The 21,454-nt window shown below is 38.4% G+C and overlaps 1 protein-coding gene and 3 long non-coding RNA genes across 7 annotated transcripts; 1 reads left to right on the forward strand and 3 right to left on the reverse strand.

Annotated features, from left to right (window-relative positions):
- Positions 1 to 461: 461 nt before the first annotated feature.
- Positions 462 to 1,385, forward strand: LOC148160271 (uncharacterized). Its single transcript, XR_015762559.1, has 2 exons — positions 462 to 770; positions 992 to 1,385. It is a non-coding gene; the product is annotated as an uncharacterized LOC148160271 (long non-coding RNA).
- On the reverse strand, positions 1,354 to 3,366 carry LOC148160272 (uncharacterized). Of its 2 annotated transcripts, none has more exons than XR_015762556.1 (4): positions 3,262 to 3,366; positions 2,601 to 2,786; positions 2,417 to 2,490; positions 1,354 to 2,036 (listed from the first exon to the last, which is right to left on the reverse strand). It is a non-coding gene; the product is annotated as an uncharacterized LOC148160272 (long non-coding RNA). The 2 variants fall into 2 exon arrangements; XR_015762557.1 differs by having other exon boundaries at positions 2,601 to 2,789.
- A 277-nt stretch (positions 3,367 to 3,643) lies between these two features.
- On the reverse strand, positions 3,644 to 20,497 carry LOC106922144 (uncharacterized). Of its 3 annotated transcripts, none has more exons than XM_088004431.1 (6): positions 20,360 to 20,497; positions 20,230 to 20,265; positions 19,841 to 20,140; positions 19,445 to 19,747; positions 19,233 to 19,350; positions 19,020 to 19,097 (listed from the first exon to the last, which is right to left on the reverse strand). In XM_088004431.1, the coding sequence occupies exons 1-6, from the start codon at positions 20,382 to 20,384 to the stop codon at positions 19,037 to 19,039; spliced, it is 843 nt and encodes a 280-aa protein (XP_087860557.1). In that variant the 5' UTR covers positions 20,385 to 20,497; the 3' UTR covers positions 19,020 to 19,036. The 3 variants fall into 3 exon arrangements, with proteins under 3 accessions (XP_087860559.1, XP_087860557.1, XP_087860556.1); XM_088004430.1 differs by having other exon boundaries at positions 19,445 to 19,765; XM_088004433.1 differs by lacking the exons at positions 19,020 to 19,097; positions 19,233 to 19,350; positions 19,445 to 19,747 and adding exons at positions 3,644 to 3,944; positions 4,039 to 4,359.
- On the reverse strand, positions 7,209 to 8,756 carry LOC148160273 (uncharacterized). Its single transcript, XR_015762558.1, has 2 exons — positions 8,679 to 8,756; positions 7,209 to 8,349 (listed from the first exon to the last, which is right to left on the reverse strand). It is a non-coding gene; the product is annotated as an uncharacterized LOC148160273 (long non-coding RNA).
- Positions 20,498 to 21,454: the final 957 nt, after the last annotated feature.

The raw sequence follows: 21,454 nt of genomic DNA on the forward strand, positions 1-21,454 counted from the left end.
ATCAACATTCAGTATTTACAGAGCAAAAAGTGAAACACATTGGTAAAATTAAATGAATTAAGCACACAACTAGTTGAGCCCACAATGCCTCATAAACTACAAATAAGTACTCTCCAATAGACAAAAAACAACAACAAAAAACAACCCAAAATAGAATTGCAACGTAATTCCAAAGTTTTCATACAACTTTGAATTTTCACATTTTGTCATAATAAAACAACAAACTTCTATGTATTTTACTGGGATTTTATGCAGTAGAACATGTAGTGTATATTGATGACCAAGAAGATAAAAGACAGATTTATTGTAAAAATAGAAATCGTATAAATATGGTGTATGTCTTTGTCTCCTTCACTTTGCTACAGCTAAATAAAAACCAGTGCACCCAACTTGATCCTGATGTTATGTAATGAGTAAGCACAGTCCACATGTGTGTAGTTTCACTGCAGTGTAGGTGTAACCCAGGGTGAAAAAACTGCTCTTAGTCCCGCCTTACTGCCCCATTGGTTAGAGTGACAGTCAGTCACACAATGCATGCAGCCAATTGACACACCTGATGTAATTATTTAGGCTTGCTCCAGCTTTCCCCAGTCAGGTGTGAGGGGGAGAGCTGGAGACAAAGGAGCTACAGGTTGGTGTTCTCAAACAATCAGTTATCTTTGTTTGTAATGCACTTTTTAACCTTACAATATAAAAATCATGTAGATCCAAAAAAATCCAGTGAGTTTGGAGCCTTGAAGCTGCCATGCTCCCAACTATTATTGAAATTGGTGAGTAGTGATCACAATGTTTTGTTGAATTTAGCATGTTGGTTGGTAACTAATGCTAATCGTGATCAATTGTTGTAATTTAACTTCTTTAAGATGATGAGATAAATGTTTCTTCATTTGGTCTGATAGATTAGATATATTGCATTTATTTCTGAGTGAAACTGAAAACTCTAGTTAACTAGCCGGCTGGAAATTTACTGGTCCTGTTTATTTTAATACAGGCCAGGTGATCCCTTTTTAGGGTAAAAGATGGCGAGCTTCTGAAAACTGGCTGGAGCCAGGAGAGCCCCAAGAATCACTTCATCCTGGTCTGTATCAATTCCCCCTCCATCTCACCACTCAGGCACACACTCCATTATTCATCTTTTCATCCGAAAGAACTTGCGCTGGGACATTATCAACTTAAATATCTGGATAATTCAACCATGGACTTCTGAATGTGTGTCGGTCAGGTTTTGGACTGACCAGCGGGGAAGTCAAGACCAGTTGTGCACAAATCAATGAAGGACGGCCGCAGTACTGTGTATATTTTTTTGTTTGTTTTTATTTTTGGTCCTATGTATGTTTGTCTTGCATTGTTCACTTTAATTTTTGTCTAATACATGGTATTGAAAGCAGTTCTTTTGTATTGTTTTATTGATTACTGACAACAGCTCCAGAAGATGAATTCTAGTCTTCTGATTTTTTTCCATCTAGTCCTTTTACACTTTAGTGCTACATAAGCAGAAGAAGATCGCAGTGGATTTGACTTCTATAATAATATCCTAACTTCGTGGTTGAATTTTACAGCTTCCAATAGATAATAGACCCAGTCAAAATGGAGACCTAGGTCTAATTTTTAATCTATGGTACAACTGGAAAATTGATTCTTACAGTCTCAAGCTTGATGGAGTTCAAGTTGTTTTACAAGGAACTGGCACAAAATTAAGACTGATGGAGACAAACCAATACAAATCCATGTAATGCATACAAAACAAATATTTTAATTTTACTTTGCATTTTCAAAGTCATTTGAAATTATGTGACAAAACGTGAAAAGTTCAAGTTGTATGAAGAATGCACTGTCCTTGTGGCTAAATCTGTCAGGTCAACACTGTTGCATTGTCCTGGAGTAGCAAAACAGAGAAATGAACAAAATACATGCATGTAATGGATTTATGCATCACATTCAGGTGAAGTCTTGTTCTGGTAACTTTCATGATGACTTTTTGTTGACAGAAGTGGCGTACAGCACACATGAAGTACTTGGTCCTGCAGATGAATCATCTGTGGTGAAAAACAGGAAGCTGTCAAGATGTATCTGTGCTGCTTTGTTTAGCACTTTTGTATCCGCAGTTATTTTCTAACATATACTTAAAAGGCAATTTATGCATGTCTTTAAAGTGTTTTACATTGCACATATTGAACACAAGGACTGTACAAGTGATGTTAAAGCCATTAACATCACATGGAGTATAAAATACTCCATGTATATTATAATATAGATGGAGTTCAATATTTTTTGTAATAATACAAGTAATAATTACTTATTCAATCTATAATTAATATTTTTGACGAAGTAAGTGATTAAAATCATGTGCTGATGTTTAACACATCTAACTCATTATAATATCTTGACAGACTGAAAGTAAATGATGACCTCCTACCTGGAATAACGCTGTAAATTCCCTCACATGAGTAATAGGTGACATCCCCTGTTGTCTCAAAATGCTGTTCATTTCTGATGAAAAAATGTTGTCAAGTTAAATGCTAGACACAACTTTTACTGCAGCAAAATAAATAAATAAATTCAGTGTGTTGACATTTTTATATTTCTGTCACATCACAAACCTTACTGAGGTTGTCAATGGCTCAGATGCGACAGCAAGTGGCCCTGCAAGTTGGTCCTCGTTTGAAACCCACTCCTTGTTGCTGACAACAGGAAGGTTTGCATCAGGAAGGGCATTCGGTATAAAACTTGTGCTAAGTCCATCTGTATGCAGCTGTGGATTGGGGGAGGCTGCTGTGCTGTGGCAACTGCTTGGAAGGAAAAGCCGAGAGAACAACAGCAACAAACACAAACCGGAGAATAACTGTGAGGTGGAAGAAAAATGATGCATGATTAGTTTTTGTTACAAATAGACATCTGAATATTACTGAATTGGTGATTTTCAGAACCACTTTCCTCTGAAGTCACAACAAGTTTTGGGGTATGCATCAATCAATTTACATTGATGGAAAATCACATTCTTGCAGGTTTTTCTTTACAAAATAACTCAGTATCAGTCAAATTAGAGGGAGAATATATTTGAAAGTTAATTTTTAACCCACAAATTAACAATTGGACTTTGACTGGGTCATTCTAATACATGAATATTTATACAAGCAGATGGCTTGAGAAGGCTACATGCACCTGGATGTTACACATATTGTATTTTTATAAATAAAACATATAAATATATAAACAAACAATTTAATTACATATCTTATAAAGACTCATTTGCAAACTTACTCTTCTTCGCTCTCCATGCTGAAAGAATTTACTTGATCTGATCCTTGAAAGAGGAACATTAAATTAATTGCGAACAAAAAATACAAAAAACCAGCTATTAGTCATTTTAATAGGATTTTGTACTTATATTCTTTATCATAAAAAAATCTTGAACTTTAAAGCAGAACATTATGAAAGTTTAGAAACATTTACAATTCAACAGGATTTGCCTTAAGCATTATAAATTTTGAAAGAAAAAAAATATTCCTTTTGTTTATTAAAAAGAAAGTATTTAAATTGAAGCAGATGAGTGAGAATATTTTCCCTGTCAAATCATTATATACCTCTTAAATAATAAATGTTCTAAATAATATTTTTGTTGATTCTAACCTACATACCCTCTTGAGGTTCCACATTTGTCGGTGCCAACACATCTGTATTCTGCTGCTCACTATCAAAATGAGAAAATACATAATTCAAACAGAAAGCAAATTCTTCCTTATGTATTATATTTACTTTGTATTCGATCATTGTCTGTTAATTTCTTCCGTCTGCCAACAGGAAGTGCAGCTAAACGAAGACTCACCATGGCTTGTACAAAACTTTGAAGCAACTTTTGTAAATCATCCATCCCAGACACAGAATGAAAAGCAACATAAGGAATGTAATTCCACAAGACAAAGCCGCCCATGGGATCAAATCCTCTGAAATACAAATTAAATTTAATGACATAAATTTTCAGAGATGTTTTAAGAGGAAAAATGTGGAAGGTAAGAAACACTGTGGAAAAATTCCCACCTTTGACCTCCAGAATCACCGTATTTATTCCCTGAAGCTCATTCCATTGTTTCTGGAAGCATTTTGACGGCAGCAAAAGGCAACTATATGGACCTGAATCCCTTGAAACGGCGCCTTCAATGGTGAAAGAGGCTTCCATCCGAGCAAGATCAAATACTTGTACTTGAAGGATGGTCTCATTCTTCTTCAGGTAGCAGTAGATGAGTTGACAGTTATTGAGAGTGTGCAGGATTTGTGAAAAGGTGCATTTAAACTCAACGTTGCTTCCCTCATGAACTGTGAAGGGTCCAGCTATGGAGAGCTCTGCTGGGATGAAATTGGCTGCATAGCAGTTGGAGAAAATAAGAAATGAAAGAAGTTGCATGTGGGATTAACAAGAATAAAATAAATACTCACGTATTACCAGAATCTCAGCAACGTCCTGTCCTTTCCTTTCTACATCAGAAAGGTTGTAATTTGTAGTGGAGAACAAGCAGCTGTAATTTCCACTGTGATTAAGATGAACATTAGATATTGTGAAAAGAACATCATCCAAATTTTGCTTCTGATTTGATTTCAGAAATCCTTGTCCATCTTTCAGTAAATAAACATAAAAAGAGGGGTATTTCTTTTGCCCAAATATGCTGCAGATTACATGAAGGTCACTGCCCTCGCTTATAGTTCTCTGCCGGACCAGAATCTTTGCAGGATACAAGTCTACAGAAAAAGACACATAGACAAATGTAGCAACATAACATCTTAAAATGCATCTTGTTTTGTTAGGTATTGTCGTATATTGCGCTCACCTTCTGTCTGGCCAATGACCTGGTTTAGCAAAATGTCTTGAAGACAAAAAGTGTAGAGTCACATCAATGTTCATTGTGCAAAAATAATTAAAATGTAGATTTTGATTCTATCTGCTGTCAGTTTACTTACAGAAAACAACAAGTATTTTCTTCATCTTCAGCAGGACTCTGACTCGCTCACATAAACCTTCTAATCAGACCTGATGACTTGTTCCTGCACCTACAGACAAAGGAAGCAAGAACTATAACACATCACTTCCTTATTCTTCGTTGCTGGCCTACTGCATTTCTGCCCATTCTTCTTACTAAATTTCTCACAGTCAGATTGGATCTGGAAATAAAATTTCAAGTCTCGCAATAGATTTTCTATTGGATTTAGTTTTGCATCTTCTTATACCAGTGACAAGGAAGAAGGTAGGTAGAGAGGATCGGGAGACATTTTGAGTTTCTTCTTGGTGGATTTTATAAAATGACGGCTTCATTTCTGCCATCTTTGATGAGCCACAAAAAATGCATACTTTACTTGTTACAATTCTCCTTAAGCTTCTCTCAGCTCCCCAGATCCACTTTTTTCACATAGACCTGAAACACACCTGTACCTTTTTAGTCTGCATCATTAGAAGATTAAACTAAACAATACAGTCTAAGCAATAAAAAAAGAGGAATAATAATAATAAACTCATCTTCACAAGTGAGTGACTGGCAATATGTAACATTCTGTACAACAAACCAAGCGTTATATGTGAAGAAAGGTTCCAACAGCAATGTTAAACCTAGAACATTTTAAATAACTGAAATAAAATGAAATAATTCATGAATGTTTAAGGAAAAAGTGGAGAATAAATAAAGGTTCAACCACTACACCACAGCCCCAGCTGTGTTCTTCATGGTTGTTGTGGGTGTGGTTTGTTTGGGTGAGATATTCAGTGTTAACTTTCTGCCAGAATAGCTTTTGCATGTAGGTCAAAGTCTTTGCTCACCCTATGAGTAGAAAATCTCATGAGAATTACTTTGAGGAGTTTGTGGTTGTAATTTGACAGAAAGGGTAAAGATGCTAAGGGTATGAATGCTGTTCAAAGCTCTGTACCTCATGAACATTTCCTGAAACGGCCAGTTAGACTCTTATACATCAACATCCTTGAGCTTTAAAAGTAATGGAATTGTCACATTTTGTCATGATAAAACAACAAACTTCTATGTATTTCACTGAAATTTTACACAGTAGAACATGCAGTGTAAATTGATGAACAAGAGGATAAAAGACATATTTATTTTACAAATAGAAATCGTATAAATATGGTGTGTGTCTATGTGTACAGCCTCCTTTACTCTGTTAAAGCTAAATAAAAACTAGTGCAACCAACTTGATCCTGATGTTATGTAATGACTAAGCACAGTGGATTTGACTTCTACAGTATTCCAATAGATATTACAAGTGATTCCCACATTGGCAAACCAGCCATTGTGGGAAAAAACACTTTACTGGTTAACTGGATGCCATTTACCATGGAGTACCAGTAGTGGGTTTACCTGTGTTTTATGACCAGTATGACAATCTTTTACGACTGCAAGACAGAGGAGCGGCTAAGATCCTTACCTTAGCCACTGTGGACAAAGAGGACACATTTCTGAAAACTGTCAAAGAAGTACTGTCTGAACCATCCTACAGGATTAACATGCAGAGACTCTCCAGATTGCACAAGGATCAGCCAATGAAGCCGATCGATACCGCCCTCTTCTGGATAGAATTTGCAATAAGACACCAAGGTGCAGCTCATCTGAGAACCGAGTCCCACAGACTGCCTTGGTATTCCTACTACTCTGTAGATGTTTTCCTGTTCTTCCTGTTTGTTGTTGCAGTGATTACATTTTCATTTGTCACGACTTTCTGATTGCTTTGTCTTGAAAAATGCTTGAAAGGAAAAACTAATCAAACAAAGAAAAAATGAAAAGGTTCTGTGTTGGTTATCATGGTTTACTTTAATTCACTCTGGATCTAGGTTTCTGTATTTCCTTCATTTAAACTGACCCGATGTTGACTGAATATTTTGAATGATATAAATATCGTGTTTCACTTAAATCTTTAAGGGAAGTAAGCACATTATGTACTGTTACACACTAGGTGCAAGATTACACATCTGTGGCTTCGATAAAAGCAAAGTATGCAACAACCAGCAATAAATGCCATTTGTCTCAAGAGGGAATTACATAAATCATAATTATTAAAGCATTTCATTGAAAGTCATTTAAGAGTTCAGGTCAATAGCGACATCTACTGGTGAGTCTTGAAAAATGCAATTACCCAGTTTTCTTAATTTTAAACTTTTCACAACACTAATGGTTGCATAATTTATTTATTTTAACACTGTTGGCTCCAAAATGTACTTTTTCTTAAAGAACTGAATAGACATTTTATTATTCACTTTACATAAATTAAGTGGACATAGTGAACATTGCAGCCATAGGCGTACTAACTAAAACAGTATTGCCATCAGCATTCAGTATTTACAGAGCAAAAAGTGAAACACATTGGTAAAATTAAATGAATTAAGCACACAACCAGTTGAACCCCACAATGCTTAATAAAGTACACATAAGTACTCTCCAATAGACAAAAAAAAAACAACAAAAAACAACAACAAAATTATAGAATTTTCATTCTAATACAAAAGTTTTCATACGACTTGGAATTTTCACATTTTTTCATGATAAATCAACAAACTTCTTTGTGTTTCACTGGGATTTTACACAGTAGAACATGCAGCGTATATTGATGAACAAGAAGATAAAATATATTTTTTTAGTGTGTGTCGTTGTGTACAGTCTCCTTCACTCTGTTACAGCTAAATAAAAACCAGTGCAACCAACTTGATCCTGTTATGTAATGAGTAAGCACAGTCCACATGTGTGTAGTTTCACTTCAGTGTAAGAAGAAGAAGATCACAGTGGATTTGACTTATATAATAACATCCTAACTTCTTGGCTAGCTTTGCAGCCTCCAATAGATATTAGACTGAGTTTTATCTTCCATCAGGATGACATTAAACGCATATTAAAATGACCCAGTCAAAATGTAGACCAAAGTCTAATTTTGAATCTGTGTCACAGCAAAAAAATTAATTTTCAGTCACTAACAAGCTTGATTGAGTTCAAGTTGTTTTACAAGGAACTGGCACAAAATGAAGACTGATAGAGACAAACCAATACAAATCCATGTAATGCATATGAAACAAATATCATTTTAATTTTACTTTGCATTTTCAAAGTCATTTGAAATTATGTGACAAAATGTGAAAAGTTCAAGTTGTATGAAGAATGCACTGTCCTTGTGGCTAAATCTGTCAGGTCAACGCTGTTGCATTGTCCTGGAGTAGCACAAAAGTGAAATGAACAAAATACATGCATGTAATGGATTTTTGCATCACATTCAGGTGAAGTCTTGTTCTGGTGACTTTCATGATGCCTTTTTTTTTGACAGAAGTGGCGCACAGCATACGTGAAGTACTTGGTCCTGCGGATGAATCATCTGTGGTGTCAAGATGTATCTGTGCTTCTTTGTTTAGCACTTTTGTATTCACAGTTATTTTCTAAGATATGCTTGAAAGGCAATTTATGCCTGTCTTTAAAATGTTTTATATTGCACATATTGAACACAAGCACTGTACAAGTGATGTTAAAGCCATTATAATATACATGGAGTTTAATATTTTTTGTAATAATACAAGTAATAATTACTTATTCAATCTATAAGTAATATTTTTGGAGAAGAAAGTGATTAAAATCATGTGCTGATGTTTAACACATCTAACTCATTATAATATCTTGACAGACTGAAAGTAAATGATGACCTCCTACCTGGAATAACGCTGTAAATTCCCTCACATGAGTAAAAGGTGACATCCCCTGTTGTCTCAAAATGCTGTAGATTTCTGAACATCAACATCTTTGAACTTTAAAAGTCATTTTATTTAGCAGGCAGAAGCCAGATAACAATCATGATACCCTCTGAAACCCATCACACAGTATCTGTGGAAGATCTCGTACACAGCAGCCATATGAGGACTGAGAAGACTTTATCTGAACTGACTCTGAGTCAAATTGCTATGGACTATTTGAGTAGGCTGTTTAAAGTTATCATAGTCATCTTTATCACAGAGACAAACATAAGAATCATAAACCACTTACATTACATTCTGTCTTTGCATACCTTTTATGTTTAGTAGAAGTTCAAAATAAGATACAAAGTTTGTCATAATAAAAAAAACCCTCACTGACCTTAAGAGTCGATTTTTTGTAAGGCATGCAATTTGAGAGGACTAAACATATTTACAAATGCAGACCACAATCACAATGGTTGACTATTTTTCTTTCCTCTCAGGTCAAATACTATAGATATCATAAAGTCATTTACAAAGAGAACAAAAAGGTTCTCTCTTTTTGCACCAACTTTATCAACATAACATTCTGAGTTTACAGTATTTAGTTGTTAAACATCAGCATTTCCCGTATGTGTTTACATGTGAGAAGATGGAACAGCAAAATGTTGCTGTACAAGGAGCAACCAATAGGATGACAAGTCAGGAGAACTGTAATAACAACCCATGACCACATGATGTCACCCTTTTGGAGCAGTATGAATCATTGCTTGGGTTTTCATGAACACATTGTTCTTGTTAGGATTTTAATCCTTTAGAAATTTAACTAAGTGTGCCTTTCACAGTGTTGTTTCAATAGCAGTAAAAAATACAAGCTTATTATGCAGCCTGAAATCTTTCAAAATTAAACTTTTATGACTTTTAGGGTCATAAAAGAGCATACTTAAGTAATAAATGAAACAATATATCGGTTTTTTTTGTTTGTTTGTTTGTTTTTTGGCTGAAATGTTTATTTGTGATTGAAATTGCTACAAATTGTTTTCATTTGTTTTAATTTTTTTCAATATGACATATCCAAACCAGAGCTTAGAGAAAATTATTGTGTTACACTGTGATGGATACCAGAGGTTCCATTCCATATTGATATTGTGTTATTTATTTACAGTCCAAATGTGTTTGCATCAGTTCTTTATTTCAGTTACATTGTAACATTTAGTGAACATTCTTTTTCTGGAGGGAGACTGGCCATCTTTCCTGTTCAGAGAATGTGGGGAAAATGTCAGTTTGTTTCTGATTTAGATTGGTTCAATTTAACTTAACTATTTGAGTACTTACCTTTCTGGGTTTGTCTCAGCAAGGTGGAGCAGAAAGGGAGGCAAATGCTCCAGGTCCTGCAAAAAAGCTCCAGGACCTGGATACCATTTTCCATTAAGAGGGGTAATACTCTGAGATAATACTTTTTTTTATCACCCCTTTACCTGTTGTAAGTGTTGGAACTTGCCTCAGGTAGCTGACATTTATACCTGAGGCAAGTTCCAACACTTACAACAGGTAAAGGGGTGATAAAAAAAAGTATTACCTCAGAGTAATACTTTGAGGTAAGAACTTGCCTCGGGTATAAATGTCAGCTTCTTTGTTTCACTGTGTGATGGGTGTCGGTGTAACTGTGACCTGGAGCTCCCAAATAAACCTACCTCAACTACATTCTGTTGCCTCGCCTCCTTCCTGAACGCAAAGCCTCCGCCGGTCAAAGTGAAATACACCCTTTGACAAAAATACTACTTCTTGCATCTCTAACATGAATCTGACTCTAACATCATAGAGTCATGAAAACACAGAAGAATTTATTTATTTATTTATTTACTTTTCAATCATTCATTCAATGAACAGTCTGTACTTTTTTCTAATAATCTTATTTTTTACAAATGCAATTATGAACCATTTTGGCTTTTAATAAAAATTTTATAACTCTTTGTACAGAGAGTCAATGCATCTGACAACAGCATCAGATGTGATGAACACAATTACTGAAGCTTTTTGTCAGTTACCTCATAATCTGGAGCTAGCAAACCGGCCAATGTGGGGAAACAACACTTTACTTGTTAACTGGATGCCACAAAAGACCTTTTAGGACATCCAAAGGTGAAACTAATTGTGGCTCATGGAGGAATAAATGGAGCCCAGGAGGGCTTTGTTTTATGACAAAGGTAAACCCATATGACAGTCTTCTCTGACTGCAAGATAGAGGAGTGGCTAAGATCCTTACCTTAGCCACTGTGGACAAAGAGGACACATTTCTGAAAACTGTCAAAGAAGTACTGTCTGAACCATCCTACAGGATTAATCCTCTGATGCGCAAGTGGATTCTTTTTGATCCGGTGAGGTCATCTTTTTGCAATATCTTTGTAATAAAAAGTTTTCATCACTTCATATTCCAGGTATTCCTCAAGAAACATGTTACTGATATCATGCAATTAAAATTTTTAATTTATCTTTTATACATTTTAAGAAATGAAGCTCTAGGCAAAAATTCAACCTGTAAGACTCTTCCGGCATCATCTATCACCACGCCTTCACCCCAGCCAATCAGGACGCACCACCTCTCTACCTCGATCCAATCAACTGGCAAGAGCACCTTCAAAAAGGCGAAGCAACCACAGATCCACCCGCTTCAGCTGTGTTTCAACCCACCTCCTCCCCGTTTCCACCACCAGTCTCCCAGATGCCTCCAGGTCCCCTCAAGACTCCTCTCTCCAAGCTCCTCTCCACCACCAGTGACTGGGCCCGGGGGAAGACCTACCTGAGCTTCATTTGAGCCGATCATTCAAGCTCGCTGCGATTCTCAGCACGCACATCTTCCGCCGGTGTCCGAGCGCCAAATTCTCGGTCCAATAAAATTGTTTAACTGCAGTTTCTTTCTCTGTGTGAGTCTCTACAGATTGAAATATCACTACCCCATTCTTCCGTGAGTGGGTCCAAAATGACCCGCATTCATTTCCTATGGAATTTAATGGGAATCTTTGTTTCTTACCAATTGTTACTGTCAGGAAAACATTTTTTGTGAACCAAACACACTGAGACCTAAGTGTCACCCATGAATAATATTATTTTTGCACAGGAAGAACTCTTACATATAAGTATTATCTTTATTTTTTATCTCACAAATGTGTGTGTGTCAATCATGAGTACTGTGACAACGTTATTGTCACGAATCAACATATTAGCCCTCTTCAAAGTTAGCCAACACTAGTTATCTAACCAACTAGCTAACATTATCACCTATACTTTATTGTGCATGTGTTATGTGTGTGTGCGTGTGTGTGTCTCTGTGTGTGTCTGACACCCTGGATGAGAAAATCAAGAGAGAGAGAATGTGTTGAATGACATACAAAACCTGTTGATCAATGTGTTCAAGGTTCTTTCTTTTATCATCTCAATAAATAAAATAAAAATTCATAGCTATAGAAATAAATGCATAAATAATTGAGCCAGAAAGTATAGAGTGCCTTCTTTGGGTCGGGGAGGACGTCCTTCCCCAAGTGGAGGAGTTCAAATATCTCAGGATCTTGTTCACCAATGAGGGAAAAATGGAGCAGGAGATCGACAGGCGGATTGGTGCAGCGTCTGCAGTGAACCGGGCGCTGTACCGGTAAGTCGTGGTGAAGAGAGCTGAGCCAAAAAGTGAAGCTCTTGATTTACTGGTTGATCTAAGTTCCTACCCTCATCTATGGTCATGAGCGTTGGGTCATGTCCGAAAGAACGAGGTCACGGATACAAGAAGCCAATTTTTTTTTTACCTGTAGGGTGTCTGGGCTCTTCCTTAAAGATAGGGTGAGCAGGTCAGATATCCAGGAGAGACTCAGAGTAGAGCCAGTGCTCCTTCGTGTCGAGAGGAGCCAGTTGAGGTGACTCGGCATCTGGTCAGGATGCCTCCTGGATGACTCTCTGGTGAGGTGTTCCGGGAACTTTCCACCAGGAGGAGGCCTGGGGAAGACCTATGACACACTGTTTCTCACCTGGTCTGGGAATGCCATGGGTTCCCCCAGAGGAGCTGGAACAAGTGGCTGGGGAGCCTCCTTACTTAGGCTGCTGACCCCATGACTCGACCCTGGATAAACAGAAGATGGTTGGATGGATGGATGGATGGATGGATGGATGGATGGATGGATGGATGGATGGATGGATGGATGGATGGATGGATGGATGGATGGATGGATGGATGGACGGATGGATGGATGGATCACACACATACACACTCTGGAGCCAGGCCTGGAGGTGGGGCACGATGGCAAGCGCCTGGTGGCCGAGCTTTTACCCACGAAGCCTGGCCGGGCTCAGCCAGAAGAGGAGACGTGGGTCCCCCTTCCAATGGGCTCACCATCTGTCGGAGGGGTGAAAGGGATCGGGTGCATTGTGTTACGGGCGGCAGCCGCAGGAGGGGACTCTGGCGGTCTGATCCTCGGCTGCAGAAGCTGGTTCTTGGGACGTGGAATGTCACCTCTCGGGTGGGAAGGAACCGGAGCTAGTGTGCGAGGCTGAGAGGTTCTGGCTAGAAATAGTCGGCCTCACCTCGACATATGGCTCTGGTTCTGGAACCAGTCTCCTTGAGAGGGGCTGGACATACTTCCACTCTGGAGTTGCCCACGGTGAGAGGTGCTGGGCAGGAGTGGGCATACTTGTTGCCCCCCATCTTGGCGCCTGTACATTGGGGTTTACCCCAGTGAACGAGAGAGTAGTCTCCCTCCGCCTACGGGTGGGGGGACTGGTTCTGACTGTTGTCTGTGCTTATGGGCTGAACAGCAGTTCAGATTACCCACCCTTCTTGTGGAGTCCTTAGTGGGGGCACTGGAGAGTGCCCCTCCTGGGTACTTCCTTGTTCTACTGGGGGACTTCAACAATCACGTGGGCAATGACAGTGAGACCTGGAGGGGCATGGTTTGGAGGAACGGCCCCCCCGATCTGAACTCGAGTGGTGTTCTGTTGTTGGACTTCTGTGCTCGTCACGGATTGTCCAATGACAAACACCATATTCAGGCATAAGGGTGTCCATATGTGCACTTGGCACCAGGACACCCTAAGCCGCAGTTCGATGATCGATTTTGTCATTGTTTCATCGGATTTGCAGCCTTATGTCTTGGACACTCGGGTGAAGAGAGGTGTGGAGCTGTCCACTGACCACTACCTGGTGGTGAGTTGGCTCCGGTGGTGGGGGAGGAAGCCGGTCAGACCTGGCAGACCCAAACATGTACTGAGGGTCTGCTGGGAACATCTGGTGGAGTCCCCTGTGAGACGGAGGTTTAACTCCCATCTGACCTCAACTCAGGAGGTTGTGGGCGGGTGGGCGGAATACTTTGAAGACCTCCTCAATCCCACCAACATGCCTTCTGTTGAGGAAGCTGAGCCTGGGGACTCTGGGTTGGGCTCTCCAATCTCTGGGGACGAGGTCACCGAGGTGGTCAAAAAGCTCCTCGGTGGCAAGGCCCTGGGGGTGGATGAGATCCGCCCGGAGTTCCTTAAGGCTCTGGATGTTGTAGGGTTGTGTTGGCTCACGCGACTCTGCAATATTGCATGGACATCGGGGGGCAGTTCCCCTGGATTGGCAGACTGGGGTGGTGGTTCCCCTGTTCAAAAAGGGGGACCGGAGGGTGTGCTCCAATTACAGGGGGGGTCACACTCTTAAGCCTCCCTGGTAAGGTCTATTCAGGGGTCCTGGAGAGGAGGGTCCGTCGGATAGTAGAACCTCGGACACAGAAAGAGCAGTGTGGTTTTTGTCCTGGTCGTGGAACACTGGACCAGCTCTATATCCTCAGCAGGGTCCTGGAGGGTGCATGGGAGTTCGCCCAACCAGTCTACATGTGTTTTGTGGACTTGGAGAAGGTGTTCGGCCATGTCCCTAGGGGGATCTTGTGGTGGGGTCTCCAGGAGTATGGGGTACCGGGCCCTTTGAGACGGGCTGTCAGGACCCTGTATGACTGGTGCCAGAGTCTGGTCTGCATTGCCGGCAGTAAGTCGGGCTCGTTTCCAGTGAGAGTTGGACTCCACCAAGGCTGTCCTTTGTCACCGATTCTGTTCATTACTTTCATGGACAGAATTTCTAGGCGCAGCCGAGGTGTTTATGGGATCCATTTTGGTGGCCTTAGGATGGCATCTCTGCTTTTTGCAGATGATGTGGTGCTGTTGGCTTCATCAGATCATAATCTGCAGCTCTTGCAGGAGCGGTTCACGGCCAAGTGTGAAGCAGCCGGGATGAGGCTCAGTGCCTCCAAATCCGAGGCCATGGTCTTGAGCCGGAAAAGGGTAGAGTGCCTTCTCCGGGTCAGTGGAAAGTATTATACAAAACATTATTTTGAATCAAAATGACAAAAGTAGCATAGAAACACATTGATTGTAACCCAGGTCAAAAAGGACCCACTCACGAAAGACTGTATAGTCAGTCAGTCACGCATCAGAGGGTTAACATGCAGAGACTCTCCAGATTGCACAGGGATCAGCCAATGAAGCCGATCGATACCGCCCTCTTCTGGATAGAATTTGCAATAAGACACCAAGGTGCAGCTCATCTAAGAACTGAGTCCCACAGACTGCCTTGGTTTCCTACTACTCTACAGATGTTTTCCCGTTCTTCCTGTTTCTTGTTGCATTGATTACATTTTGAGTAGTCACGACTTTCAGATTGCTTTGTCTTGCAAAATGCTTGAAAGGAAAAACTAATCAAACAAAGAAAAAATGACAAGGTTCCGTGTTGGTCATCATATTGTATTTCCTTCATTAAGCTGACCACATGTTGACTGAATATTTTGTATGATAAGTCATTATGTACTGTTACACATTTGGTGCAAGATTACTAATCTGTGACTGCGATAAAAACAAAATATTCAACAACCAGCAATAAATGCCATTTGTCTCAAGACGGAATTACATAAATAATAATTATTAAAGCATTTCAGAGTAAGTCATTTAAGAGTTCTAGTTAGTCTTGAAAAATGCAATTACCCAGTTTTTTTTTTCTTAATTTTAAACTTTTCACAACACTAATGGTTGCATAATTTATTTATTTTAACACTGTTGGCTCCAAAATGTACTTTTTTAAAGAACAGAATAGTCATTTTCTTATTCACTTTACAGAAATCAAGTGGACATAGTGAACACTGCAGCCATAGACGTACTAATCAAAACAATATTGCCATCAGCATTCAGTATTTACAGAGCAAAAAGTGAAACACATTGGTAAAATTAAATGATTAAGCACACAACTAGTTGAGCCCATAATTCTTCATAAAGTACAAATAAGTACTCTCCAATAGACAAAACAAAAGCAAGAAAAAAAGAACCCATCCCAAAATAGTAGAATTTGAAACGTAATTCAAAAGTTTTCATAGAACTTTGAATTTTCACATTTTGTCATTATAAAACAACAAACTTCTATGTATTTCACTGGGTTTTCACACAGTAGAACATGCAGCGTATATTGATGAACAAGAAGATAAAAGACAGATTTAAAAAAAAATAGAATTCATATAAGTATGGTGTGTCTTTGTGTACAGTCACCTTCACTCTGTTACAGCTAAATAAAAACCAGTGCAACCAACTTGATCCTGATGTTATGTAATGAGTAAGCACAGTCCACATGTGTGTATTGTATTTTCCGCACTATAACGCGCACCTTCAATGAATAGCCTATTTTAAAACTGTTTTCATATATAAGGCACATAGAATAGACACGACAGTACAGGCTGGAGTTACGTTATGTAACCACTAGATGGAGCTCCCCTAAACGGAATGTTAAAACAGTCCGACTCCGGTTGGCGAGGAGAGCCTTCCGCGACTGGGCCGGATGATGTTCACCCTTCTCCGTTCGCTCACAGCATGTTCGTGGAGAACGTGGTGCTAAATGACCTGCAGACAACCTGATTCTAGACGGTCGGTAGGTAGATAGGTCAGTTAAACTTTATTAACAAACCAGCGTTCTGACAACTATCCCAGCATGCACTGCTCGCTTCTTCTTCTACGAGCGAAAAAGAAGTCGGCGGCTGCTTACCGTACTTGCTAGACCAGTTGTGACTCAATATTGGTCCATATATAAGGCGTACCAGATTATAATGCGAAATGTCGGCTTTTGAGGAAATTGAAGGTTTTTAGGTACGCCTTATAGTGCGGAAAAACGGTAGTTTCACTTCAATGTAAGCAGAGGAAGTTCACAGTGAATTTGACTTCTATAGTAATATCTTAACTTCTTGGCTAGTTTTGCAGCCTCCAATAGATATTAGACTGAGTTTCACGATCCATCAGGATGAGAGTAAACATATCTTAAAATGACCCAGTCAAAATAGAGACCTAAGTCTAATGTTGAAAATATGTTACAGCTAGAAAATTGATTTTCATAGTCACTGCCAAACTTGATTGAGTTCAAGTTGTTTTACAAGGAACTGGCACAAAATTAAAACTGGTTGAGACAAACCAATATAAATCCATGTAATGCATACAAAACAATTGTCATTTTAATTTTACTTTATGTTTTTGGACTCATTTGAAATCATGTGACAAAATGTGAAAAGTTCAAGTTGTATGAACAATGTACTGTCTTTGTGGCTAAATCTGTCAGGTCAACACTGTTGCATTGTCCTGGAGTAGCACAAAAGTGAAATGAAAAAAATACATGCATGTAATGGATTTATGCATCACATTCAGGTGAAGTCTTGTTCTGGTGACTTTCATGATGACTTTTGTTGCTTAATGACAGAAGTGGCGTACAGCACACGTTAAGTGCTTGTTCCTGCAGATGAATCATCTGTGGTGATAAAACAGGGAGCTGTCAAAATGTATCTGTGCTTCTTTGTTTAGCACTTTTGTATCTGCAGTTATTTTCTAAGATATACTTAAAAGGCAATTTATGCATGTCTTTGAAATGTTTTACATTGGACATATTGAACACAAGGACTGTACAAGTTATGCTAAAACCATTATAAGATACATGGGGTTTAATAGTTTTTGTAATAATACAAGTAATAATTACTGATACAATCTGTAATTAATATTTTTGAAGAAGTAAGTGATTAAAATCATGTACTAACTCATGATAGAAGTTACAGACTGAAAGTAAATGATGACCTCCTACCTGGAATAACGATGTAAATTCCCTCACATGAGTAATAGGTGGCATCCCCTGTTGTCTCAAAACGCTGTAGATTTCTGATGAAAATATTTTCAGGTAAAATGCAAGACAACTTTTACTACAGCAAAATAAGAGTAAAATAAATTCAGTGTGTTGACATTTTCAAATTTCTGTCACATCACAAACCTTACTGAGGTTGTCAATGGCTCAGATGCGACAGCAAGTGGCCCTGCAAGTTGGTCCTCGTTTGAAACCCACTCCTTGTTGCTGACAACAGGAACGTTTGCATAAGGAAGGGCATTCGGTATAAAACTTGTGCTAAGTCCATGTGTATGCAGCTGTGGATTGGGGGAGGCTGCTGTGCTGTGGCAACTGTTTGCAAGGAGAAGCCGAAAGGAGAACAGCAACAAACACAAACCAGAGAATAACTGTGAGGTGGAAGACAAAATATGCATGATTTTAAAATTTTGTTTCCAATAAACATCTGAATATTACTGAATCAGTAATTTTCAGAACCACATTCCACTGAAGTCACAGCAAGTTTTGGGGGTATGCATCAATCAACTTTACATTGAAAGAAAATCACATTCTTGCAGGTTCTTCTTTATAAAATAGCTCAATATCTGTCAGATTAGAGGGAGAATATATTTGAACATTAATTTTTAACTCACAAATTAACAATTGGATTTGACCTGCTAATTCTAACATATGGATATTTATATAAGTTGATGGTTTGAGAAGGCTGCATATACCTTCATGTTACATATATTGTATTGTTATTAATAAAACATATAAATATATAAACAGACACATTGATAACAGATCTTATAAAGACTGATTTGCAAACTTACTCTTCTTCGCTCTCCATGCTGAAAGAATTCTCTTGTTCTGATCCTTGAAAGAGGAACATTAAATAAATTGGAAAAAATAATACAAAAAACCAGCCATCAGTCATTTTAGTGAGATTTTGTACTTATGTTCTTTATCATAAAAAATCTTGAAGAAATTTAAAGCAGGAGAAAATTATGAAAGTTCAGAAACATTTGAAATTCAACAGGCTTTGCCTTAAGCATTATAAACTTTGAAAGAGTAAAAATCTATTTCCTTTGTTTATTACATAAAAAGTATTTAAATTGAAGCAGATGAGTGAGAATATTTTCCCTGTCAAATCATTATATACCTCTTAAATAATAAATGTTCTAAATAATATTTTTGTTGATTCTAACCTACATACCCTCTTGAGGTTCCACATCTGTCGGTGCCAACACATCTGTATTCTGCTGCTCACTATTAAAATGAAAAAGTACATAATTCAAACAAAGAGCAAATTTTTTCTTATGTATTATATTTACTTTGTATTCGATCACTGTCTGTTAATTTCTCCCGTCTGCCAACAGGAAGTGCAGCTAAACGAAGACTCACCATGGCTTGTACAAAACTTTGAAGCAACTTTTGTAAATCATCCATCCCAGACACAGAATGAAAAGCAAAATAAGGAATGTAATTCCACAAGACAAAGCCGCCCATGGGATCAAATCCTCTGAAATACAAATTAAATTTAATGACATAAATTTTCAGAGATGTTTTAAGAGGAAAAATGTGGAGGGTAAAATACATTGTGGAAAAATTCCCACCTTTGACCTCCAGAATCACCGTATTTATCCCCTGAAGCTCATTCCATTGTTTCTGGAAGCATTTTGACGGCAGCAAAAGGCAACTATATGGACCTGAATCCCTTGAAACAGCACCTTTAATGGTGAAAGAGGCTTCCATCCGAGCAAGATCAAATACTTGTACTTGAAGGATGGTCTCATTCTTCTTCAGGTAACAGTAGATGAGTTGACAGGTATTGAGAGTGTGCAGGATTTGTGAAAAGGTGCATTTAAACTCAACGTTGCTTCCCTCATGAACTGTGAAGGGTCCAGCTATGGAGAGCTCTGCTGGGGTGAAATTGGCTGCATAGCAGTTGGAGAAAATAAGAAATGAAAGAAGTTGCATGTGGGATTAACAAGAATAAAATAAATACTCACGTATAACCAGAATTTCAGCAACGTCCTGTCCTTTCCTTTCTACATCAGAAGGGTTGTAATTTGTAGTGGAGAACAAGCAGCTGTAATTTCCACTGTGATCAAGATGAACATTAGATATTGTGAAAAGAACATCATCCAAATTTTGCTTCTGATTTGATTTCTGAAATCCTTGTCCATCTTTCAGTAAATAAACATAAAAAGAGGGGTATTTCTTTTGCCCGAACATGCTGCAGGTTACATAAAGGTCACTGCCCTCGCTTATAGTTCTCTGCCGGACCAGAATCTTTACAGGATACAAGTCTACAGAGAAAGACACACAGACAAATGTAGCAACATAACGTCTTAAAATGCATCTTGTTCTGTTAAGAATTGTCGTATATTGCGCTCACCTTCTGTCTGGCCAATGACCTGGTTTAGCAAAATGTCTTGAAGACAAAAAGTGTAGAGTCACATCAATGTTCATTGTGCAAAAATAATTAAAATGTAGATTTTGATTCTATCTGCTGTCAGTTTACTTACAGAAAACAACAAGTATTTTCTTCATCTTCAGCAGGACTCTGACTCGCTCACATAAACCTTCTAATCAGACCTGATGACTTGTTCCTGCACCTACAGACAAAGGAAGCAAGAACTATAACACATCACTTCCTTATTCTTCGTTGCTGGCCTACTGCATTTCTGCCCATTCTTCTTGCTAAATTTCTCACACTCAGTCAGATTGGATTGAGAGCATCTCTGGAAATAAAATTTCAAGTCTCGCAATAGATTTTCTATTGGATTTAGTTCTGCATCTTCTTATACCAGTGACAAGGATGAAGGTAGGTAGAGAGGATCGGGAGACATTTTGAGTTTCTTCTTGGTGGATTTTGTATCATGACGGCTTCATTTGTCCCATCTTTGATAAGCCACAAAAAATGCATACTTTACTTCTGACAATTCCTCTGAGCTCCCCAGATCCACTCGTTTCACATGGACCTGAAACACACCTGTAGTCTGCATCATTAGAAGATTAAACTAAACAATACAGTCTAGACAAAAATAGAGGAATAAGATTAATAAACTCATCTTCACAAGTGAATAACTGGCAAAATACAACACTCTATACAACAAACCAAGGATATGTGAAGTAAGGTTACAACAGCAATGTTAAACCTAGAGTATAACTGTAAAATAAAATTAAATAATTTTTGAATGTTTAACAAGTGGAGAATAAATAAAAGTTCAACCACTACACCACAGCCCCATCTGTGTTCTTCATGGTTATTGTGGGTGTGTTTTTTTGTGCAGTGTTAACTTTCTGCCACAATAGCTTTTTGCATGTAGGTCAAAGTCTTTGCTCACCCTATGAGCAGAAAATCTCATGAGAATTACATTGAGGAGTTTCTGGTTGTAATTTGACAGAATGGGTAAAGATGCTAAGGGTATGAATTCTGTTCAAAGCTCTGTACCTCATGAACATTTCTTGCAACAGCCAATTAGACTCTTATACATCAACATCCTTAAGCTTTAAAAGTAATTTTGTTTAGAAGGCAGAAGCCAGATAACAATCATGATACCCTCTGAAACCCATTCACACAGTATCCGTGGAAGATCTCGTACAGAGCAGCCAAGTGA

This window comes from Poecilia mexicana, unplaced genomic scaffold (assembly GCF_051168715.1).
Source record: "Poecilia mexicana isolate PSO_F unplaced genomic scaffold, ASM5116871v1 scaffold_3, whole genome shotgun sequence".
Taxonomy (NCBI): Eukaryota; Metazoa; Chordata; class Actinopteri; order Cyprinodontiformes; family Poeciliidae; genus Poecilia; species Poecilia mexicana.